Source organism: Anguilla anguilla, chromosome 10, assembly GCF_013347855.1.
Source record: "Anguilla anguilla isolate fAngAng1 chromosome 10, fAngAng1.pri, whole genome shotgun sequence".
Lineage (NCBI taxonomy): Eukaryota > Metazoa > Chordata > Actinopteri > Anguilliformes > Anguillidae > Anguilla > Anguilla anguilla.
In genome coordinates this window covers 36994105-37015116 of record NC_049210.1, presented here as the reverse complement: position 1 = coordinate 37015116, position 21012 = coordinate 36994105, and the positions used below count along the sequence as shown (strand labels likewise).

The 21012-nt window shown below is 44.4% G+C and overlaps 1 protein-coding gene across 2 annotated transcripts in view; it reads left to right on the top strand.

Moving 5' to 3' along the window:
- slc4a4a (solute carrier family 4 member 4a) overlaps nt 1-21012 on the top strand; it is a 71195-nt gene that overhangs the window by 3254 nt on the left and 46929 nt on the right. For both annotated transcript variants that reach the window (XM_035379384.1, XM_035379383.1), the window contains exons 2-3: nt 6323-6396; nt 11072-11245. In XM_035379384.1, the coding sequence (XP_035235275.1) occupies nt 6323-6396; nt 11072-11245 (248 nt within the window). The remainder of the gene's footprint in view (nt 1-6322; nt 6397-11071; nt 11246-21012) is intronic.

Here is a 21012-nt window from a genome sequence, read left to right as displayed (position 1 = left end):
GAACAGAAGGTTCAAAGCAAGGATTCGCAGCATTTGTTGGCAGTTGTTTGCCTCTGAACCATACAGGATCCGCAGTGGCATCATTAGCAGAAATGCCAAAGCGGCTAACGTTTCTTTAACAGCTTTAATCTACCGTGGGTTGAAGGTCACTGTTATTTTTACGCAGAATACTGGATTTGACCTGTCCTTTTCCTGCGTCAATCTAGACTGCTATCACACTAGCCCATATGCAGGATTTCTGACAAATCCTTTATTAATTGTGATAAGGGACGTTAAGCCGTTAAAAAGCCCTGGTCTGCCAGTTTTGTTTTTTTTCTCAATCAAGTGCCACGACTCGGATTTTGCCATTTTTTTCCCCGCTGATTAATTCTGACGTGAATCGCGGGCGGGGCCGGCATCCCTGTGGCCGTGCACACCCAGGCGGCGAGTTTCACGATGGCGGGAAGGCTCTGAGGTTTCAGCGCTTGTCACCGAATTAACTGGCGGGGTAATCTGGTGCCCACCCGGCTACCTGCTCATTCGCTGCGGTCAGTGGCCCTTGGCACGCGCTGCTTCTCCATTTTTAATAATTAATCACGCTCATAAAAAGCTTTTCCTCAGATCTCAAAGCCCTCTTATGAGAGAGGGGGGAAGCCCACCCGGGGGGTTCCCTTCTGTCGCCGGTCCGAATAACAGAAGGAATTAGGGAATTAACCTTTGGAAACAGGCGGATCAGTTTTCAGGTGGAACCGGGCATTTCACAAACAGGAGCCAATTGAGTAGCGTGCACCGCATTGTATTTAAAGGGCAGTTTGTACTTACAGTGATTGCTGTGTGTGTGTGAGAGTGATTAGGTGTGTGTGCTTGTGTGCGTGTGTGTGTGTATGTGTGTGTGGGTGGGGGGATTTCAGTGGCCACTGGGGAAGGTGCAGTACCAGGGAAGGACAGACTGAAAGACCATGAAAAGGAACACGTCGGCTATGATTGCACTTTTTTTTTGTTTACTTTCTGTTCCAAATCTTTCCAAAGTTTTTATAGTTAATTATAGTTTATATCTCAACGTGGTTACTGGTTACTTTTCCGTACATCTTTTCACATTTATGCCCCTGGCCTGGCTTTCAGTTTCAGAGTGCTGTCTGTCACTGTTGTGAGTTTATAATCAGCTCGTGTCGGTGGAAAAGCCACCGCGTCTCCAGCATTTCTCCTGGAAGCCCAGGCAGTGGTGTGCATCACGCTGGAGAATCACGGTGATAAGTGGGAGGAAACGCTTGTGGATTACATTTCCGATGAACCCACAAACGTCAGTTTCCCTCAGATCGTTCTTCTGTTATTTTTTAATTTTTTTTCAAAGCTTTCTCGGTCACGAAAAGAAAGCCATAACGTAATTATTTCTTTAAGCTAGAGGAAATTCAATACGGACAGCTTAACTGGATTCCGGGCTAAAAGCTTTCCTTTTTTAGTCCAATATCACTTACCTTTAAGTCTCTTTGTTTTCTGAATCGTACTGCTCAAGCTGTATGTCCCTTTAAACTCTCGTCTGAGGGCTGTGCAGAGGTGGAGAGTTAAAGTCCTGCCATGTTCCTTCTACCCATGAGCTCAGCCAGCTGATTTAACTAATTAGTTCAACCTCCTGGCTGAAGAACTGTGCTAATGAGCAAATCCAAATGATTGGAACAAATTACTTGGGAGGAGTTTTTTACTTTCCGAAACTGGATTTTCCACCTCTGGGGCTGTGGTGTGGGGAAGTGTGTGAAAATAGTAATATATTACAGACAGGTGTTCCAGGTATGTCCTTTAACCAAAGGTGACCTCCACCTGCATGCAGGCTGTGGTATCTCTGTTAGCTCCGACATTGTGTTAACTACTGGAGCCAACAGCCTTGTTAGTCAGGTTTACAGGTTGAGGGTCAGTCTCTGGCGTACTGGCGTCTGGAGTGATCTGATACCCTGTCTTTTTTTTTCTGCAGTCTGCTGTAGGCCACACTGCTAAAGGAGGAATGGGGCGAGAGCTTTCGCTTCTCGTACCACGGTATGACCATTCTCAGCTTGCGAAAAACACAAAGCGCCACTGTGCTGTGTGCACTCCCACCCCTTTGAGACCTGCCTCGAAATCGGTTAACATTTTATTTGTCAATGAAATGAACACGATACACAGACTCATTGTGTTTTTGTGTACTGAACTGACCCCTCTGTCTGTGAGAAGGGGGGGCGGGGGGGGGGGGGGGGGTATTACATTCGGGGTGTGTACGGGTTGTATCCACACAGCCGTTTCGTATTCTCACGGGGCTCATGCATTATTGCAGTGTTGTTTGAAGAACAACTTACGAGGACTCGTTTTTGAACGGTGAGTTTTCCTCTCTAAGAATGCTTCCCCACCATATTATCTTCGTGGCGAATTAAAAAGTGACATTGCTTTTGTCACCACCTACTGTGCAGGTGAGTCGTACATCTGCGCATGGACCCTGTGTGTAGACACTGGCGAATACCACCTGTGACGCACGTGACGTAACTTATCCTTTCAGGAACTAATCCTGCGAGCCGCATTCCCCTGGAAAAGAACAAAGGATGACATTTGAAATGCCCCCGCCCCACCCCCCCCCCCCCACCCCCCCCCCCCCCCCCCCCCGATCCTCAGCTTTGAGTGTTTATTAAACACCAGCCTTAGCGCAATTGGCAGGGCTGGTGTGACCGTTTTGTTTTCTGAAGAGGGTCTCGGAAAGCAATGGCCCATCCCAAGATATGATGTTAAGTCAGAAAGTGGCTGCACGAAACATCCTAGCGTGAACAGCAGTGCGGACGGGGAGCGGGAAAGACACGCGGCCCTTACTGGAGGCTCCGTGCGCGGTAGCGAGCGCGTTCGTGCTGCCGCCCAGCTGCCCATTCCCCCTGGCAGGGGCCTCCATGTCTCCAGGTAACCCAGAGAGCCACGCGGCTGAGCCTGTGCTGTCCTTTCCAGCGGCACCCTCACGCCACCCTGGTCAGCGCTGAAGTACTCCCAAGGTGAAACCGTGTCACTGGAGGACACGCCAGAGCGCGCAGGGCTGTTCCTCATTCTCCGGGATTACGGACTCGTGCCACGGGCTGTTTACGGGTGATCTTCCTCGTGTTTAGTGTGATGTATTGTCTCTATTTTCCCTGAGTAACTTGTCCCTCCATTGGCAGAGTCTGAGGGATTAATATTTTAATTGCGTGCTAATGATGACGAGGTGTGTCGGACTACCGGGGCCCCTGAGGATTTCGGATTGAAACTGGAGCACAACATAGCATGCAAGAGTCATTTGGTTTTCATAAGGCTGGTCTCTGGTTTTAGCCCAGTCTCATCATAGTCCAAGACAGGATCAGAAGCTTGTAATGAGCAACAGACTTAAGTGTAAATCAGTGGCGCCTGGTTGGTGTGGAAACAGGAAATGAAAGAAATATTTTTGTCCAATAATTAAATAGGGGTGTGGTTTAGGGGCGTTGTGGAAGAGTGGGGTCTGGGATGACATGGCCCTCTGAAAATTTTTATTGCTGAAATCATCCCTAAAATAATTCCTAAAAGTTGATAAAAATGAATCTTATAAAAATGTATAGGCTAAAATGGATATCCTACATTCTGTTACCGGTTCATTGCATCTCACATAGGCTAATTCAAAAACATTTCATTAGTTCAGTGAAATGAATATGTCGCCATATATGTAACACTTTATAAATGGAACATGGCCAATAACTTAATGTACGGGCATCAACGTTTTTTCATGAATAAAGGCCCTTGCTTCATAATCTGATGATGTGACTATTCTCACATTACCATTGGTAAAGAGTTTCCTTGATTAACAATAGTATGTGGAGATAAAAACCTGTGCATGCACATTATAGGGTATTTTCATTTATTATTCCGCATCTCTGTTACAATCATACTGACTAGGTGCATGTAACATGAAACATCAGACTGCGCACTCGAGTAACGTCATACATGACTGCTTCCCCATCTTAAATTGCCAAATTTGACTGTGGGATTAGAGCTACTAAACTGACTGATATTTCAACCCATTTTTTACTGCCGTGCCATACCGTGTCATGAAACCTTGATCACAGGTCCTGGAGGCATTTCCACTGCCAGGTGAAGCATACCATGAAACGCTCTCGGAACTAAATTCCAGAGCTACCCTTCCACAGAGGTACCAAAAACTACTGGGTGGCGCTAGCAGTCCAGCACATTGCTGATTGGTCAAACACAAACATCCTGTGAATCCAAGGAAACCACGTGCCATTTTTACATACCCAGTAGCTACAAATTAGTTGCTGAACTTGTATAAGTATATTGTCATCTTTATGATCGATCACGCTGAGATTTTCCATGGAGTTGTGTGTCGACGATCCTGAGTTATCATTGTTATTTTTTATAGAATTATTATTTTTTTCTTTTTTCCTATTCAAATTCTGGAGGAGAATGTTACTCTGTGTCCTCTATGGAGGGTGTAAATTGATTAATGGTGTTTTAAAAGATTCTTGTTTCCTAGTGCTTAACTGACTCATTGAGAATGAGAACATATAAACATTAAAATTATTATTAATGGGTAACAGTGGGGCGTAGTATGTTAATTATTGAAAAAAAAATAATTAATTGTAAAATAGTTTGTATTTGAAGACATGTCTGGGATATTGTTTAGGATTGCCTAGAGCATGTAGCTTGCTTAAAATCATGCTTAAAGCGATCAATTTTTAAAAACCGCAACGCATTTAGGCTTTTGTTTTCCTATGTAAATATTTATAGGCACTATCAGCCAGAACTTGCATGTTTGAGTCTGTGGGAATGGATTTCTTGTGCTTACCCTTGTTGAACATACTACCAGCTGAATAAATCCATTTCATTTACTAATACCATTGGGGCGGCCTTTTCCCCGCATAGTGAAATATTTATTACACCGCTGAAATACACCACCATCCTCTGGGTCACCCACGGTGTCGCTCAGCGAAGGCGGGAACCGCGCGAAAGTTTGTTTCCGTTACGAGGGCAATTTAACGAGGCCTTTGAGGCCCCCGAGTCTGGCACCCACCTGTTCCCGCCGCGATGGCTTCGGAGCGCATCTTGGCGCTACCTGTGGCGGAAAAGGTTAACGGTTAGAGAAAACACAAGAGAACACATGGAGGTGTTGACAGCCTTCCGGGATATCCTATTTTTGTCTCAGGTACCTCTGTGTTCACTCTGAGAACCACAACCCCCCCCACCCTCCCACCCGACGCACATCTGGTCATACATTTAGATGCCAGGCTCATGGTGATGCCTCTGTACAGGCTGGTCCATGTAAGTGCTTGCTATTGCTATCTGAATCTGAGAATGTAAAAAAAAGCTACAAAACCCAGAATAAGCTCATAAGAAGCCCAATAACATTTGTTTGTCAATGTCTGTGTTTCCATATTTTCTTCATAACCAACAATGTCCTAACTATTCAGTCGTAAGGCAAACAATTCTCAGATAAACAGAGTGCATGCTAACTAAACAGAGTGCATGCTACCTGTTGTAGCTGACCCTGCTTTTAAAACTCAGTCACAGCAATCAAAGACCAGATGCTGGGAAATTGAGTGCGCTTTAATAGACTGCTGCCCTCCCAGTGTATACTTGTGTTTCAGACAGAGGGGGGGGAGCTGGCATGACCGCACCCCCACCCCCCCACCGCCTGCCCTACCCAGGGAGGCAGAGGAAGAGCCAGTGTCTTCAGAACAAACGTCTGTTGTGTGCTCGTACATTACACACTTCAGAAAAGCTGGCCTAATCCTCAGAGGGAGGATCTTCGTAAGACAGCCACGTGATGGGGATGGGTGGGGGGGGGGGGTACTCTAGCATTATAGGCCAGCTGGAGTAGGCATATTGTGTGTGTGTGTGTGTGTGTGTATCTGTGTGTGTGTGAGACAGTACAGCGAAGCTCCTTGAAAGGTGTGGATTTGCGTGCGGCCAATGGCTGTCACCCTTCCGTCACATCAATCTCAATTAGACTTTAATCGCCAGACCCAGCACTTCCTGCACCCCCCACCCCCCCCCCCCACCCCACGGCCGCGATTCACTCCCCCGTACCTGCCGGTAGAGCCGTCGCCCGAGGGGCAGGATCCTCCTTCCGAGCAAGGCTTACCCCCCTCAGAGAACGTCCCTTCGCTTGTCCTTTCCTCTTCTTCTTCTTCTTCTATTTTCTCATGGCGGCGCTGGGGGCCGACCTCCGGGGGGCCCGGCGACGGCCCGCCGACGGCGCGGACACGAGCAGCCCGAGCAGCACGCTGCGGGTGGCCGAGCCGCGGAGCTGCTACGGCTCCACGGCCTCGCTGGAGGAGAGGTGTGAGCAGTCTTTCTTTCTCTTCTACTACTACAGGATGGAGGACGAGGCCGTGCTGGACCGGGGAGCGTCCTTCCTCAAGCACGTCTGCGACGAGGAGGAGGTGGAAGGTGAGGCCGCCGCCATTTCTTTTTTTTCTTTCTTCAAATTTTTTTTTTACTAAAAGAACAAAAAAACAAACAAAATGAGCAGATAAGGGATTTCCAGCAGATTTTAAGTTTATCTGTGGGCTTTCGCCTTTTCCTTCTTCCTCCCCCAGCCTTCCCTCTTTTCCAAATGATATTGTTCTTCCAAATGCCACCCTCTCCCAAGGAAATTAAACATATTGAACTTTACCTGATTGTCATTAGATGTATTTATTTTGTGCTAGCTAAATGTGCTGACTTAAGGAAGTAGGATAAGTTTGTGAGACACGAAATAGGGCAGAAGTACCACGTGATGATGTTTACTACTTTAACCTCATCCTGGTCCAGTTAGCCAACACAAACAGTTTCTGTCTCTGTCTTAGCATCTGTATTTAGCTCCTTACCCAGACAAAGCTAAATGTGAGAAATGGCTTATTTCAGTTCTCACTGTTTATCGGGAGTCAGTGACTAAAGACCTGCTCTTGCTGGAAAGTAAATGAATCACAACCATAGCCATATTTTGACACAGATATAGTGTTGTTGTGTAGGGCTTGTTTTTCTCAAAAGTGTATGCAGTGACATGGATCCACCCGATTAACGTGTGTAATAAGTTGTCTACACAGTAAAATGTCCACTATTGATTCAGCTTGAACAGAGTACATATGAGTGCAATAGAGACCATGTGTACTTTGTAAGAGTTGATTTAACACCAAAAATATTACTGTGTACAAAGACACCGGTCAGAACTGGCGTTCGGCCATACTGTAGGAGCTTGTCTTGTTTTTCCAAGAGGGTCCTTTTTCCCCGCTCCCCCCCAATTTGAGCCCAAGTGCAATCTCTGAGCTTCCTGTGGATAGACTCAGGATAAATACTGCGTCCTGCGTAGGGGTTACGTGTGTCTCCCCGACTGCGCCTTGTTCCTGGTGCCCCCTCCTGCTTCGTGTCTTTGAGCCGGCTTTTCTGAAAGGCTACAGCGCACTTCCGGGCGCTCTTCACCCCTGCTGCTCTGTCATCTGTCTTTGAATACAGATATGTCGTACTTACAGCTGTCACATGGAAATTTCCCTGACTGAAAGTGTGAGGGCCCTAGTGCAGGCTGTATTCCAGGTTTTATTTATTTTCTTTCCATTTAAGCTCCTGTTGTAAGTGCCACTTTTAGTTTACAGTTGTTACTCTGGTGCCTTGCCAAAAAGTAATAAATTTCAGGGTTTGACTGTGTAGTATTTTGGAAAATCATCTTGAGAACAGGTGTTTCAACCGATTAAATTAATTTCTATTTCCATTTAAATTCTCAGAGAAAAGATCAAACACGCTTAAATGTGAATATATGAAAATGTAGAAAAACATGTTCAAAGAAAAAGCATATTAAAAACACAAAAAATATTTATGCTGAGTGTTTTTTTTAAAAATTTAAACACTGCAAGCAGATATAAATGAACATGATGAACAAACGACTGTCCCTGTTACAGATCACTTAGAGCCTTTGAGATAAAGATGTGGATACACTGAGTTGTTAATCCTTTTCCATGCTCCACTGTAAGTGGCTACGTCTGGGTAATGCAGGAATTGTTGTAATTCCACAGTCCACCCACTAGGGAGGGGAAAAAACAACTAAGAGTAATGTTCTAAATAGTACAATTAACATAACATTAAAATTAATGAGCCTTTTTTTGTTTGGGTGGAGCCCCATTGATTGAGTAGGAGGTCCTTTTTGTTGCGCTGTTGTAATTAGCATGCTGTGTGAGCCGTGTGGCTGAGTGCCACCTTCGATACCAGTGCCCCCCCGCTCCCCCCCCCCCCCCCCCCCCCGCGCCCTCCGGCTCCCCAGGCCCCCCACACACACCCCACCCCCTTCCCACGCTGACACCTCCCCCCCCCCCCCAAAAAAAAACCCCCAAAGCCTGGTTACTGGGGAAACTTAAGCACACAACACCGGGAAATAAATGGACCGAACAAGGCCGACTGCAAACACAAGCGATTTTCTTCATCTGGTGATAAAACATTTAGACTCTGTTTTCTGGTAAGGCTCTAAAGAAATCCTTCCAGCAAAGGACAGGAAGTTCGATGCTAGGCCATGCTGGCATTGTGCTGAACCAGGACACTCTTTCTCCCCCCCCCGCCCCACCCTTTCCATTGACTGTAAGCTGGTTGCCATGTCCATTTTGATTCTGTTGTGGTTGCACAGATAATTTTTTTATTATATGTATTTTATTAATGTGTGCATATAAAGCTCATCAAAGTGTCTGACGGGGATCATGCACTTCTCCCGGTCCAGCCTGAATCAGGGTTAGAGAGGATTTGTCAAAGGGCAGTAATGCAGTAAAAGCAAACACACATTGGAAACTGTGAAATGGTGGGGGGGAAAAAAAAAAAGAAGCAAATATAGGACTTTAACAGATCAGCACAATAAAAAGCTGTTAAATCATATCGGCCTGCTAAATCTGGACCCACATTGTGCTCTTAGGGCTTGTAGTAAGATGTGGCCAACAGTTGTAACCCGCCTACCCCACGTAGCTTATGGGACTGACTGGCCGCCCCATTTTTACATTTACTGAATGATTTATACTGTGGGTGTGTACAAACTGGACCAAACTTCTGCGCTTCAGGGCGGGTTTGTTTTTATATGCTGGCAAATTTTAGACATTTGCCTGTATTGAAAACCACTGTGACTACAGAAACACTGTGGATGGAGTTTCTTACAAAATAAATTTGTAACAGCATAAACACAAGCAGGTGCAAAAAAGCACTTGCATACCAAATCCGCTGTTGTGGCTTGATGCAGTTACATACAGTAATCCCTTGTTCCGTGTAGTTATGCTTTTATGTTTTCGGTGTCTGGGCTGTGAAAACATCAGTGCCATTGAAGTGCAATTTTCTTTCCAAAATCCCCTTGGAAAGCTTGCAATGCAGGTGATACTGGCACACAATATGGCTTCTGCTTGGGGTTAAGAAGTTCACTTCTAATGTCTCTTATTGCTCTCCCTGATCCATTTATTCTGAAGACAAAAAGGATATGTGATTCACAAATTCTCTTTGTAAAGCCTCACCTCCCCCCTCTCCATAATGACATATTCGCCCACATGTTTATATACTGTAGATATAGGCCTAGACTAAATAAATTAAACCCAAATTAAATACAATACAATTAAATAAAGTTATCTTTTTTACTTAACACAGTTTGGTGATTTCATCTTGGTGATTACAGACTTTGCCAAGCTGTGTTTGATTAGAAATAATCAGTTATGAAGCTAAATAAGTCCAGGTTGTACTGTATATTTTTGAGGTGCATTCAAAAATCAGCAGTCCCACATTTGGGCATATGAGGAACATGTCCGGCGACCTGGCTGGGAGAGGGTGGTGGGTTCACTGTGTCTGCAGGGAAAGGTTTGACAGCTCTGGCTGATTTATATGCTTGACCTGCATGCATGATATTCCCTCCGCACACAAAGCGGCTCATGGCTAAACTGTGTACCCAGCTCCCTAAATGCTGTTAACGGCATTAAAACAGTCCATTTACCACTCTGCTGAATAAATGTGATTTTTTTTTTTTAAGCGAATGAGATGGGTGTGTCACTTTTGCCTCTTAATGGTACATTGTTAACTTGACTTTGTCAGTTTCCTCTAAAATGTGTTTAACCCTTTAAAGGTCAAGATCTTAAATCTGTGATTAGACTGTTCTTAACTGAACATTCTAATGCTGATACACAGTCACTATTGGTGATTAAAAGCAATGGTGTTCTTTAACATTGACTTAGAATTTTGAGGTGGAAAAAAAGATTTAAAAAACCTACAGTACACTTTAAAGGGTTAGAAATTATTAAGGCAGTAACTGCTAAGCACTGAAGTTGAGCATAGGCTTGCAATCACTGAAAAGCATTCTTATATGCTCTTATATGTTTCGGCTACAATATCTAGAGAGCCTTTAGCAATGCCTAAATAATGAACATTGAGTGTGAACATGCTTATTGTGCATATGTGTTCATGGAATGTGCAAAAAGAATGCTTAGCTTGGCAGGACAGCTGCTAACCTGAATATCTGGTGTGGCCACCGTTTTTTCGGTGACTGTTCCCGGGAAAGGTCAAGCCCTTTCCTGTATAAATTGCATTTGGGAAGTGCTTGGCATTTATTCATATCCTTGCTTTGTGGACAGATGACAAAACCTCTGCCCCTCAGGACCAGAAGGAAACTATTGACACCCAAATGCTGACTTCATCGTTTCTGTTTAATATTTCCCCCCTGAAGTGTAAACACCCAGGTTTCTCAGGAGAGCTAGTGATGTCATGCTGAATCTGGACAAAAAATGCACTGCCACTTCATCTCCTTCACTGGAAAAACAATCGGCTGTAAATAGACAGATAGATAAATACGTTTAAGAAGTGAAGTGGCATGATTTTAAACCATGGGTAAAGCAGTGTGTTCTACTGGGGCTGGTCTGGATCTGCTGTTCTCCACAGTTAAATCTAATGTATTGTATTAGTTTGTCAGTACACAGATTACTGTGAACAGCTACACATGTAATGGCAGGGCTCCAACTGGCGAACGGTGTTTAAAAATGAGTTAACCCATTTGCCCGGTAAGCCCCTTGTGTCTCTGTAATTGATTTCCCAGCGAGTCGCTGTAATCTGTTGAAATGACTGACTGCTCCGGGCCCCCTTGCAGGTCACCACACCGTCTACATCGGCGTGCGCGTGCCCAAGAGCTACAGGAGACGGAGACGCCACCGCAGGAGGCCGGGCCACAAGGACAAGAAAGAGAAGGCGTCGGAGTACGCCTCCGACAAGTCTGACACGGAGAACTATGACGAGGTCGGGAGCAGCATCCTCAAACCTCTCAGTAAGTGCACCCAAAACGCGCGTCGCCCGAGATCACCACGGCCCTGCTCTCTCACCGAAAAAACGCCCCGGGGCGGCTCGGCCGAGGGGACCGCCGACTCCGTTTAGTCGGAACGGATAGCCGGGGCCCTCTCGGCGGGGTAACGAGTGTGCTCAGACAGGCGGGAGCGAGCCTCGGTGTGTAAGTAATAGCCTCTCGAAACGGGGACTCGGCTGCTAATGTGAGCCACGGACTGGCGTGCGTTGGAGGCCGCCAGTTCCATCTCTGGGAAATTGCTTTCCCCCCCGAGGGCTGCCACTTATGAGGCGTGCCTTTCTGCTGGTGTCGACGCCAGGAGCACGGAGGCTAGTTAATAACGCTGCGCTTGCATTAAAGCATAGAGAGAGAGAGAGAGAGAGAGAGAGGCCTACAAATGAACCCTTGTAAAGTCCCCTGTAAAATGTCTTCACTCTGAGAGCTATGCCCAATGGACTGCCTCCCCTGATGTCAGATGACTATCAAATTACCCCATTAAGAGTATTGTACATATAGAGAGCTCATTTATGTTATACTGCGAATGTTATAAGGCAGATTCCTGACATTCTTGAAGTATGCTTGCAAGGGTGAATGAGCAGAATCAAGCATTGGCCCTTGCTCAGATGAGTTTTGGAAAATGAGGAATTCTGCGAAATTATCCCCTCACTGTACAAAATTGCTCAAATTGATGTTGGCTTAAATTGATGGAAACACCCTAGCCACTGGACATGGAGCTAGTTTGCACCTTTTATACCACAGAGAATCAAGCAACCACATGACAGATAATATAACTATAGTCTGAGTTCTTTTCTGTAACTCAAGGTGAAGCTCAATAGAAATGGTGTTTGACAGTTGACTCAGATTGGTGTCAGCTGTTGATCAACTTGCCAGGCCACATAGTCGAGCCAGAGCTCAAGTCCAGACTTGTCACAGTACTGGACACTGTGGAGTACAGATGAATGATGAGCCAAGGTGGACTGAGTGGCCTGTTCATTGCATTATGTATTCTTTTGCTGCTTTGTTGTTATATGAGCTGAGTAAAGCATTGACACGGTTCTTTTACAGTATCATTTGTGTGATACTTACTGTAAATTCCACAACTGTCCACAGATGGTGAGCAGGATTAGCAGAATATAGAATTACACCAGTAAATATCTGACAGTGCTTCCCTGAAGCCTGAGGATGGAACTTCTATGCCTCTTTTGTTTGCAATGTGATTTTATCTCCAGTGGTAGGGATACATGAATAAAATATGCCCTCACTGTGACCTCAGATTCTTCCAGCCAAGAATATGGAGATAATATCCCCCCAGGCATTCCACATGCTGTTGTAGAATTACAGTAAATGCTTCTGTAGGGCCTGCAGCACCCCCTTCTGCAGTGCCGGACTGTACTGATAGTCATGATATCAGTCTGCTCTTGGAAACAGCTACTAGGCTGGAACCATCCTTTGGAATGTAAACTTTTACTTTAACGTCAGTGTGCTTCTCCACTTTGCTGCACTGTTGATATTTTCATATACTTCTGGCAATGCTTGTTGAGTTTTCTGAGCAGCCAAAATTGAACCGAAACTTTTCACAGTGTCCATACATAAGCCAAGATCATCATTGATACATTAGTTTTGTTCTGTTTTTGTTCCTACAATATATAAGTGGATGTGCTCGATCACAGACAGGGATAGCAATTATCTGAAGTGAGAGTTAGTGCTTTAGCAAAACATGTGAGACTAAAGCAATATATTACTGATTTGCTGAAATCAAAAGAAGCATAGGAAAAGGCATGCCCATATCAGTCTCTCCAGTTTCTCTTTGAGGTATCAAAACTTTTTTTTTTTACTGTCAGTTGAAGTTAAACAAATGAACCAATAATGATAGCCCTCACTGAATTCTGAATTTGTGATTAATGGAAATATAAACATTTTCACATATTCTAATTTACGTATAGGAAAAGGGCTGTCTGTGAACCCCGGAGCATATCAACATTCCCTGTTGCTGTCAGGTTCATAAATGAAACAATAATTTGTGAAGTTTTAAAGCCGTTCCAAGCACAGAACGTTCTTCCATTTACATTTTGCAGCAATCAGATTTATCTCAGTTACAACAGATGTCCAGAGGAAATGATTATTTTCCTGACGCACGCACACGTGTGTGCACATGCATACATGTTCCCTAAGGCATGGTGGATTTGTCTCATGTGTATTAATCTCTGTGCACCTACAGGATTTTCTTAGAAAGTTAATATCACAAGGGATGAGATTACAGCTCAGCTGAGACAATGGCCTTTCCACACGGATATCTCAGCTCTGAGGCTAACACCTCAAGGGACAAAGGCCACTCCATTTGACTTTTTCCAGATCTCACTGACTGCCATCAAGTACTTACCAACGTCATATTCCAAGAGTACTTTTTGAGTAAATCCTTGTGTGGATACTATTTAAAGCACCCACTTTTATACAACGGCTTGGTAATGTAGCCCATGAGAGACGTAAACACATTTCCTATGAAGATTGCAGAGACTTTTAAACAGCATCACGTTAGGTTACAACTTAAATTTTATGTACTGGTTTTTGAGACAAAAGATGGAACCATACCACTTCTATCTATCAGGATCCACTTTAACTACAAAGGGCTGTATCATGGCTGCCATTGATTTCTTACAATAGGCCATGGCTGAGGCAAACCTTTAACCTCATTTGTTTATATATGCCTGGCTCTCCTAAATACGATTCTTATCTGTAGGCTAACTGTCTCCAGCTGGACATTTCAAGTGGTCTCTCAGCTCTGTCCTTCAGTGTGCCTAAGCCTAGAAAATATGGAAACCGAAATGACCGAAAACTGAAACTACAGATCTTGCTGGTTGACAAGGCTGGTATCCACTGGTGGGTCATTAGAGTGACTGAAGTGGGGCACAAGTTGCATCTGAAAAGGGCAAACTACCCTTTCCGCTGTAATTCACACAAATCATCCTAAACGCCATATGCTGTAAAGAAAATGTAAAGTATTTATATTTTCCATATTTCAGCATATCTTAAAACTATAAATTACACAATGGTTGGGTACGAATATTCTCCCCACCTAAGAACTACAAAAACTAGGGTGCTGGGCACTCGCTGGAATAGGAAATGATACAATATGGTTTTGGAACCCCTGTGTCAGCCCGCTAAAAAACTACAACAACCAGAGGTATCGGCTTTGGCAGGAGTAGGGATTGATATGATGTGAACAATGAAGTTTTGCGTAGCGTTAGCGCACCCCCTGAGGTTGGCAGTCATTACATATGCATTAGAATTATAAACAGGGATTACAAATTTTCTTTTGTTCCTGGCTGTTTCTGATACATCTGGCTGTATGAAAAAACCTCTTGTTCTCTCGCTCACGTCCCTCGTCAAAGACGGTTCATTGTTCTGCGCCTTGAGCTCTGTTGGATCTTAATTTACATGCTGTGGCCTTACCAGGGAGTAGGTGGCCATTTTATTCTCGAGTTCCGGGCTTAGCAAACAAAGCAGGGTCTAAGTATTCCCTCGCTGTGTGTTCTTTCTCATCATTTCGGCAATTCAGTTCCTGGAAATCTCATCACTCTTTTGGCCCTCTGGAGAAAACTAGGTTATCACGTGTGCTCATATGGTCCAACTGACAGCGAGACTTCTGCGTTTTATAGTGTCGGTCGTACGCCAGTCTGGAGCCGGGGCAGTCATATCTCGATAGATCTGAAGAAACTCTCATCTTACTGTTACTGTAGCAGTCATAGTCACGCCAGGGACGTGACCGACATTTAACAGATTCTCAGGCGCAGTTTACGGAAGTCTGCTGTAATGGTCACATGCTCTCACTATTCAGTTACTCCTGTGTTTCCCAGTGAGTACACTTGGCTTCATCTTAGATTCACCTGCATTCAATGTGTTGATTTGATTGGCTAGAAAACATTACTTTACATAAAAAAAACGGGTGCCTCACTTCCAACAGGCATTTTTCATTGCACGGAATCGTACTGACAGCTTTCAAATAGTTTTTTTTTTTTTCTTCACCCAATAGTAAAGCACAATAAAGGTGCTAAGGTACACTTGTATACATACACATGCATATATACAAGTGTGTCAGGGATCATGCGCTATCAGTGTTGAAAATCTAAACGCAGACTTTTTTACTTTGAAGGAAAGTCCCTCGGTCAGTCACCCATGCTCGTTCACAGCCAACACATTATTGTATAAACACTGCAAGGCCATTCACATTAGAGGCACACACACATGCCTATGTTATATGTACACAGAAATGCTCTTTTCGGATGTGATGCATTGCCACCATTTACTCCTTAGCTATCTCTGCATACGGTTTTGTTGTGTTTGAAACTGATTACATTTGTTTTGTTTTTGCCAAAATTAAGTAAATATAATGAAAATATTATTAGTAAAAAAGAAAACTAACTTCTGTCGATCCCTTTTTGGGATTAGTTAATGGCTAACGGTTTTCACATAGTGATGTGGTATTTGTTTATAGGAGCAAATGGATTTCCTTACACCACTGACCTGAAACACATTTAGAAAAACTGCCAACAACCCCTTCACCCCTCATTAGAGTAAGCACGTACTGCTGAATCTACTCTACTGGACTTCGCCCAAACGCATGGGTCTCCTAGGAAGAACGAGCTCCCAGTAACGCGTCCCATCGCTCTCGCGGATGGAACGTGCGCACGGGGAGGTGAGCGGGGAAGGAATGTGTGCAGTAAATATCCTGTGCCTGCTTTCTCCATTCACAACGGAGCAAAATGGCCCCCGGGGAGTCCTGCCATTTGCCTGTGGGAAAAAAAGTATGGCCTGAGGTACCCTGACTGAGCAATGGTGTCACTGGAGCGGTGCTGGGGTCAGGTTTCCAGGACAAGATTCATCCAACCCGGCTCCCTCCGACTCTCCCGACATAATTACCCAAAGCAGATTTAGGGAGATTATTCGCAGATGCCCCTTCGGAACTGCTCTGCGGTCGGTATGCTAGCGTAACTCGTCCGTTTGCGTGGTGTTTGAGGTCACTGTGGTGGCTGTCGGTGACCTCAAAGGCATCCCAGCAGGGTTTGGCTTGAGAGAATAGGTTTCCTCCTTGCAGAATGAGATCACCTTTGGCATGAGTGGACAGTGGAGTGAGTGAATAATACTGAAGTAAGAGGTTGTGCTTTTGTATGTCCTTTCACTAAAAGTGCCTGCCAAGTGACTAATTATAAACTACAGGCAGGCCTCCCTTAAGTTAGTTTGTGGCCGTTCAGGACATTGAAACCCCCACGCCCCCAGGTTGAACTGGAAGACCTGGAGGACACTGTCTCACTGAGACCTCTTGCCTGCTGGTCACTTAAGATGGCTCCTCCCCTTCCTGGAGCGCCAGCCTGCAATAATCCCCTGTAAAGCAGTTAGATCCCCCCGTCATAATTAGTTAATCCAACCTCGTTCTTTACCTAAGTCTGGTTTGTGTGTCAATGATAAAACTATGGGAAACTGTGAGTGTCATTCGTGCTTCCTTCTTTTTGAGTTACATGAGCAAGCATTTCATTGCTGTAGTTCTTTGGTCAAGAGGGGGACTTTAAGTGGAAGTAGCTTTGGTTGTGTTGGGTTCCCTTTGTTGGGTACTATAATAAAGTACCTATTGGGGACTAACAAGCTGCTCTGGAACCATGCTAACATCCTGGGGTGTCCTGGCTGCAACCACACCTTAGGTGACCTATTGGAGGAGGAACTGGCAGGACGTACCGAGACAGAGAGCTATGTGGTGTAAAACAAAGGGTCCGACTGTACACACACAGTTTTGTGCTCATTAGTGAGGACCTGCCGAGACGGTGCATTGTCATCCAACTCTAGAGCCCACTAGACCACAGATTTAAACCGACAACCATTCACACTTCTCCATGGGAAAAAGACATCTGTTGATGTCTTGATTTCACTGCTTGCAACGTATTGAAAACTGTTGTTGATTGTTGAAAGTGTGATTTACAGATTAAAGGTGCTTGTCCTCTAGCACAATTAAAATATTTAAAAAAACTTGCGTACATTGCTTCTAGAAAATGGAAGTACATTGTTTCATGAGGGAAAGAAATGTGATAGTGAATCCTTTATAACCTGAATAAGTGACACGTAGTTTCTTTTGTGAAAACGCCACATTTGAGCAAACTCATCTCCTCTACCCCACCCCCAGTTGTGCCCTTTGCGGACTCAATAAAGCTGAATAAATATCTTCCGAAGCCCCTTGAAGTCGCCACTTGTTGCAGTTGCCGTCTTATTAACCAACATGTCGGCGCGCTTTATTTGGCTTTACGGTCTGCTCCTGGAAACAGGAGCTAATTATGCGAAGTGCTTTAATCCCCACGGAGATGAGGGGCCGGGCCTTGCGCAACGGCACACGATTTGCATGACAACTTCCACTCCCGGGGGAAGGGGGGTGGGCGGCCTGGGATTAGATATTAATTAGCCGTCTGCACGTGGTCCGGCAGCAACCGCCCACATCCTCTTCCTCCCGAGACCTCGCTAATTAAGGAGCCGCGGCGATTAAAGGCGCCTTGCAGAACCCGTGGTTTCTTCCGGAAATATCTAATGCGACCGATCTTTCCCACCATAGCTTTGTTTATGCTTGTGGCACTCGCAAGATGGCCGAGATGAACCAGGGGTCACCAGGTTGATTGACATGATAGGCAGCAGATGGGATTTGTAGTCTTGTTGTCGTTGATTCGGTACTGGCTGGCAGATGCAAAGCAGGCCTCTGTCATCAAGCCTGGCTTTTTTTTTCTATTTGGAGTTTGTTGAAGTTTGGCTGGCATCCTATGATAAATGTCAACTACATCGTCGGTCAGCATCATCAGGCCAAACATAGTTTTTTCCAGAAGTCCTCATAGCTAGTTTATTTTGAGATGTAGAAGTTTCCATGGGCATAATTTAAATCTTGACAAGAAATATACCTGTTCCATGACAAGTTTCCTTTTGAATTGAGCAGTAGCCCAAACTTGATTCTGGCTCAAATTATTGTCATATTTTTACAATGAAACCTGAATCCACTGAGGTTTTGCTTACATATTATTTATTATTAATATTTTTTCAGTTGATTCAACTTATGCAGACATTGGAAATTGTCCCCCAAGACTGGGTTAAGGTGAAACAAAGATTTAGCTGTTTGTTACCCCACATAAATAGACACATTAAAGTGCATGCTAGAGCACCCAAAGTTAGCTGACCTGAGGTTACTCATTTTCAGCTTACAAAACAGGTGCTGGATTTTTGGTTTTTAGACCACTGGAATTTTGAACTTTCGGACACAATTATCATGTTGTATTTTAGGAATTGAATTTACATAATTGTACATCAAATAAACACATTTGCAATAAGGCATATGGCAACTACAGGCAACAAAGCAAAATTGAACTTATTTCAATAAGCACAAAGTATCAATGGAATCTAGTGAAATAACCATTGATTGTGAGTATATAAATATATAATGTCTGCTGTAGATGCTGTAACTGTAAACAGCAAATCGATTCTATTTCTATCTATCTTCCTTGAATGGCATAAATGTAACACGTCATACCAAGTCCCAGTATTTGAGCTCCTGTAATTTTATCATTTTTTAACAATATCTGAGTAGATATTGTTGGAATTTTGGGCTTCAGTGCCTGTAACTGAAACCCTGGGGAAAGTATTGAGTTGGACTCATTATGCAAGCCCAAAGCAAAGTGAAGGGCCCTGCAAGGGGTATTTATAGAAGAACGGTACTGGATGTCAGACCAAACAATGTCACTAGGTGTTATTTTTTCATAGTGGAGTTTTAAATATAACTGACATTATTTAGCTTAAACCTCGTGCAGCTCATCCACAGGATCAGTGCAGAGATGGCCCTGGACCTTTCATTTTAAGCATTTCATTTTCAAACAATATGCAGGGTTCGGAGAAGATTATGCTGGATGTGATCTTGCATTAGCCATTAGTGCGCGGTAATCCTCTGCTTGCTTTGTGATTATCTTTGTATTACAGCAGCTGATGTGATGGACGGAGGGGGGGTGGGGGGGTGGAGGGGTGATGGTGGTGATAGAGGTTTTGCTCTTACAGAGGAGGTGAAAATAACCAAGCAATCCAAACAACTCTCCCAGGGCCACAAGAGCTTTCATTGTGTTTGGGAACAAAGGGAAGAGTCACGGTACGGACCGGAGAAATGTGACTCCGCCTGACGTGCATTCTGTCCGTTCATCAGCTTCTGTCTGCTGGCGCAATGGATCCGCGCTCCAGGGAAAGTGATACTCACTGTCTGCCGTCTACAGTTTGTCTGCGTGTCTTGGAAGCCTTTTAGGCTCTGTATGTGTGCAGATTCAAGGCAGACCCATTCTCTCTGCTTCAGACCTGCGGGCCTTAATGCAGTTTTCATAGCAGGGTACCCATTTTACTCCGTGGAATGAATTTCTATGCATGCGATGAGAAGAGAATGCGCACATGCGGTCAGGACAATTGTGCTTCATAGGAAATGCTTCTCTATAGAAGTGGATTGTACTGTAAGATAACCCTCAGATACACCAAACAGCATCGAGGTTGCCAACTGTAAGAAACCAGAACTTATCACGTCAAGGTCACGAACTGTAAGAAACCCTACCGACACACTAAACATCTGAATTGACAAAAGAGCCATGTGTAATCTTACCCGGTGCTAGTGGAATGGGATTAATTAAATGATATCTCGACTATCTGACTCCAAGATAGCGTATTAACCTTTCCTCTGTGCTAACAGTTATGCATAGACAGAGGAGACTGCTGTCTGCTAGTTGTGTGGCTCTATACAGATTGCTATCTATCTTAGTAGACATGGATGTGCCTCTGGTTTGTGTAGCCTGCATAAATACAATTGTGTATTTTGCTATGCCACTAGTGTATAGGCGAGTGACTACTGGGTGCAGATATCCTGACTTCTATGTGTATATTAAAATGAATGCCGTTTATTGTACAGTATGTTAATAATGGCTGTATACAATGGTGTAAAAGTGTACAATGGTGCAAACAAAGACACAAACGTAACAAAACAATTCCTTATTGATCCTGCTTGCGCTATCTCTGTAAGCAAGCTACACCCATAGGTATCAAGATCTTTATTCAGCACCCCACCACCAAAGACACCAACTTGTTCCCCATGACCTTGGCTTTCCAACAATCCAAATCGTGATTACACTGTATTATGTAGAACCCAAGTTTTACATAATGCTGATCCAGCAGGATGTTCTGCGACTGAGCACTGTTTTTTTTTTTTTTATCACACCCACTGACTCCCTGTCAGCATAGCAAACAGTCTGTTTTCCATTGGGGGTCTGATGTCTGATAAGGCGCACACTTCTGTAAACGTCCTTACAATACTCTATACTTGGATGGTTGCATGCACCAGCGGCTCCTGTGAACCAAACCTGGAGGAGTTTGCCTTAAAGGCCAAAGCACATGCTTTGTGCTCTTGCACAGTACTTAGGTACATGAGCATCAGCATGATATTATTACAATGGGTTATGTGCCAGCATCCTTTAAAGTATCAGTTAAACTTCCCTGGTTGGCTCATACTCTTGATATGCACGTGGATATTTGGTATGTAACAGCCTTCAGAAGCAGAGAGTTCATGAGAAAGATGTGTCTCACTGTAAGCGTCTGTGATACCACTGTTCGTCATGGGGGGTTTACCTCCTTTTCTCCGACTTGCGCTGGAAGCTCACTCCAGGAACTCGGCTTGTTTATAAATTTGGCTGCACTGGGGCCTTGAAGCCGCT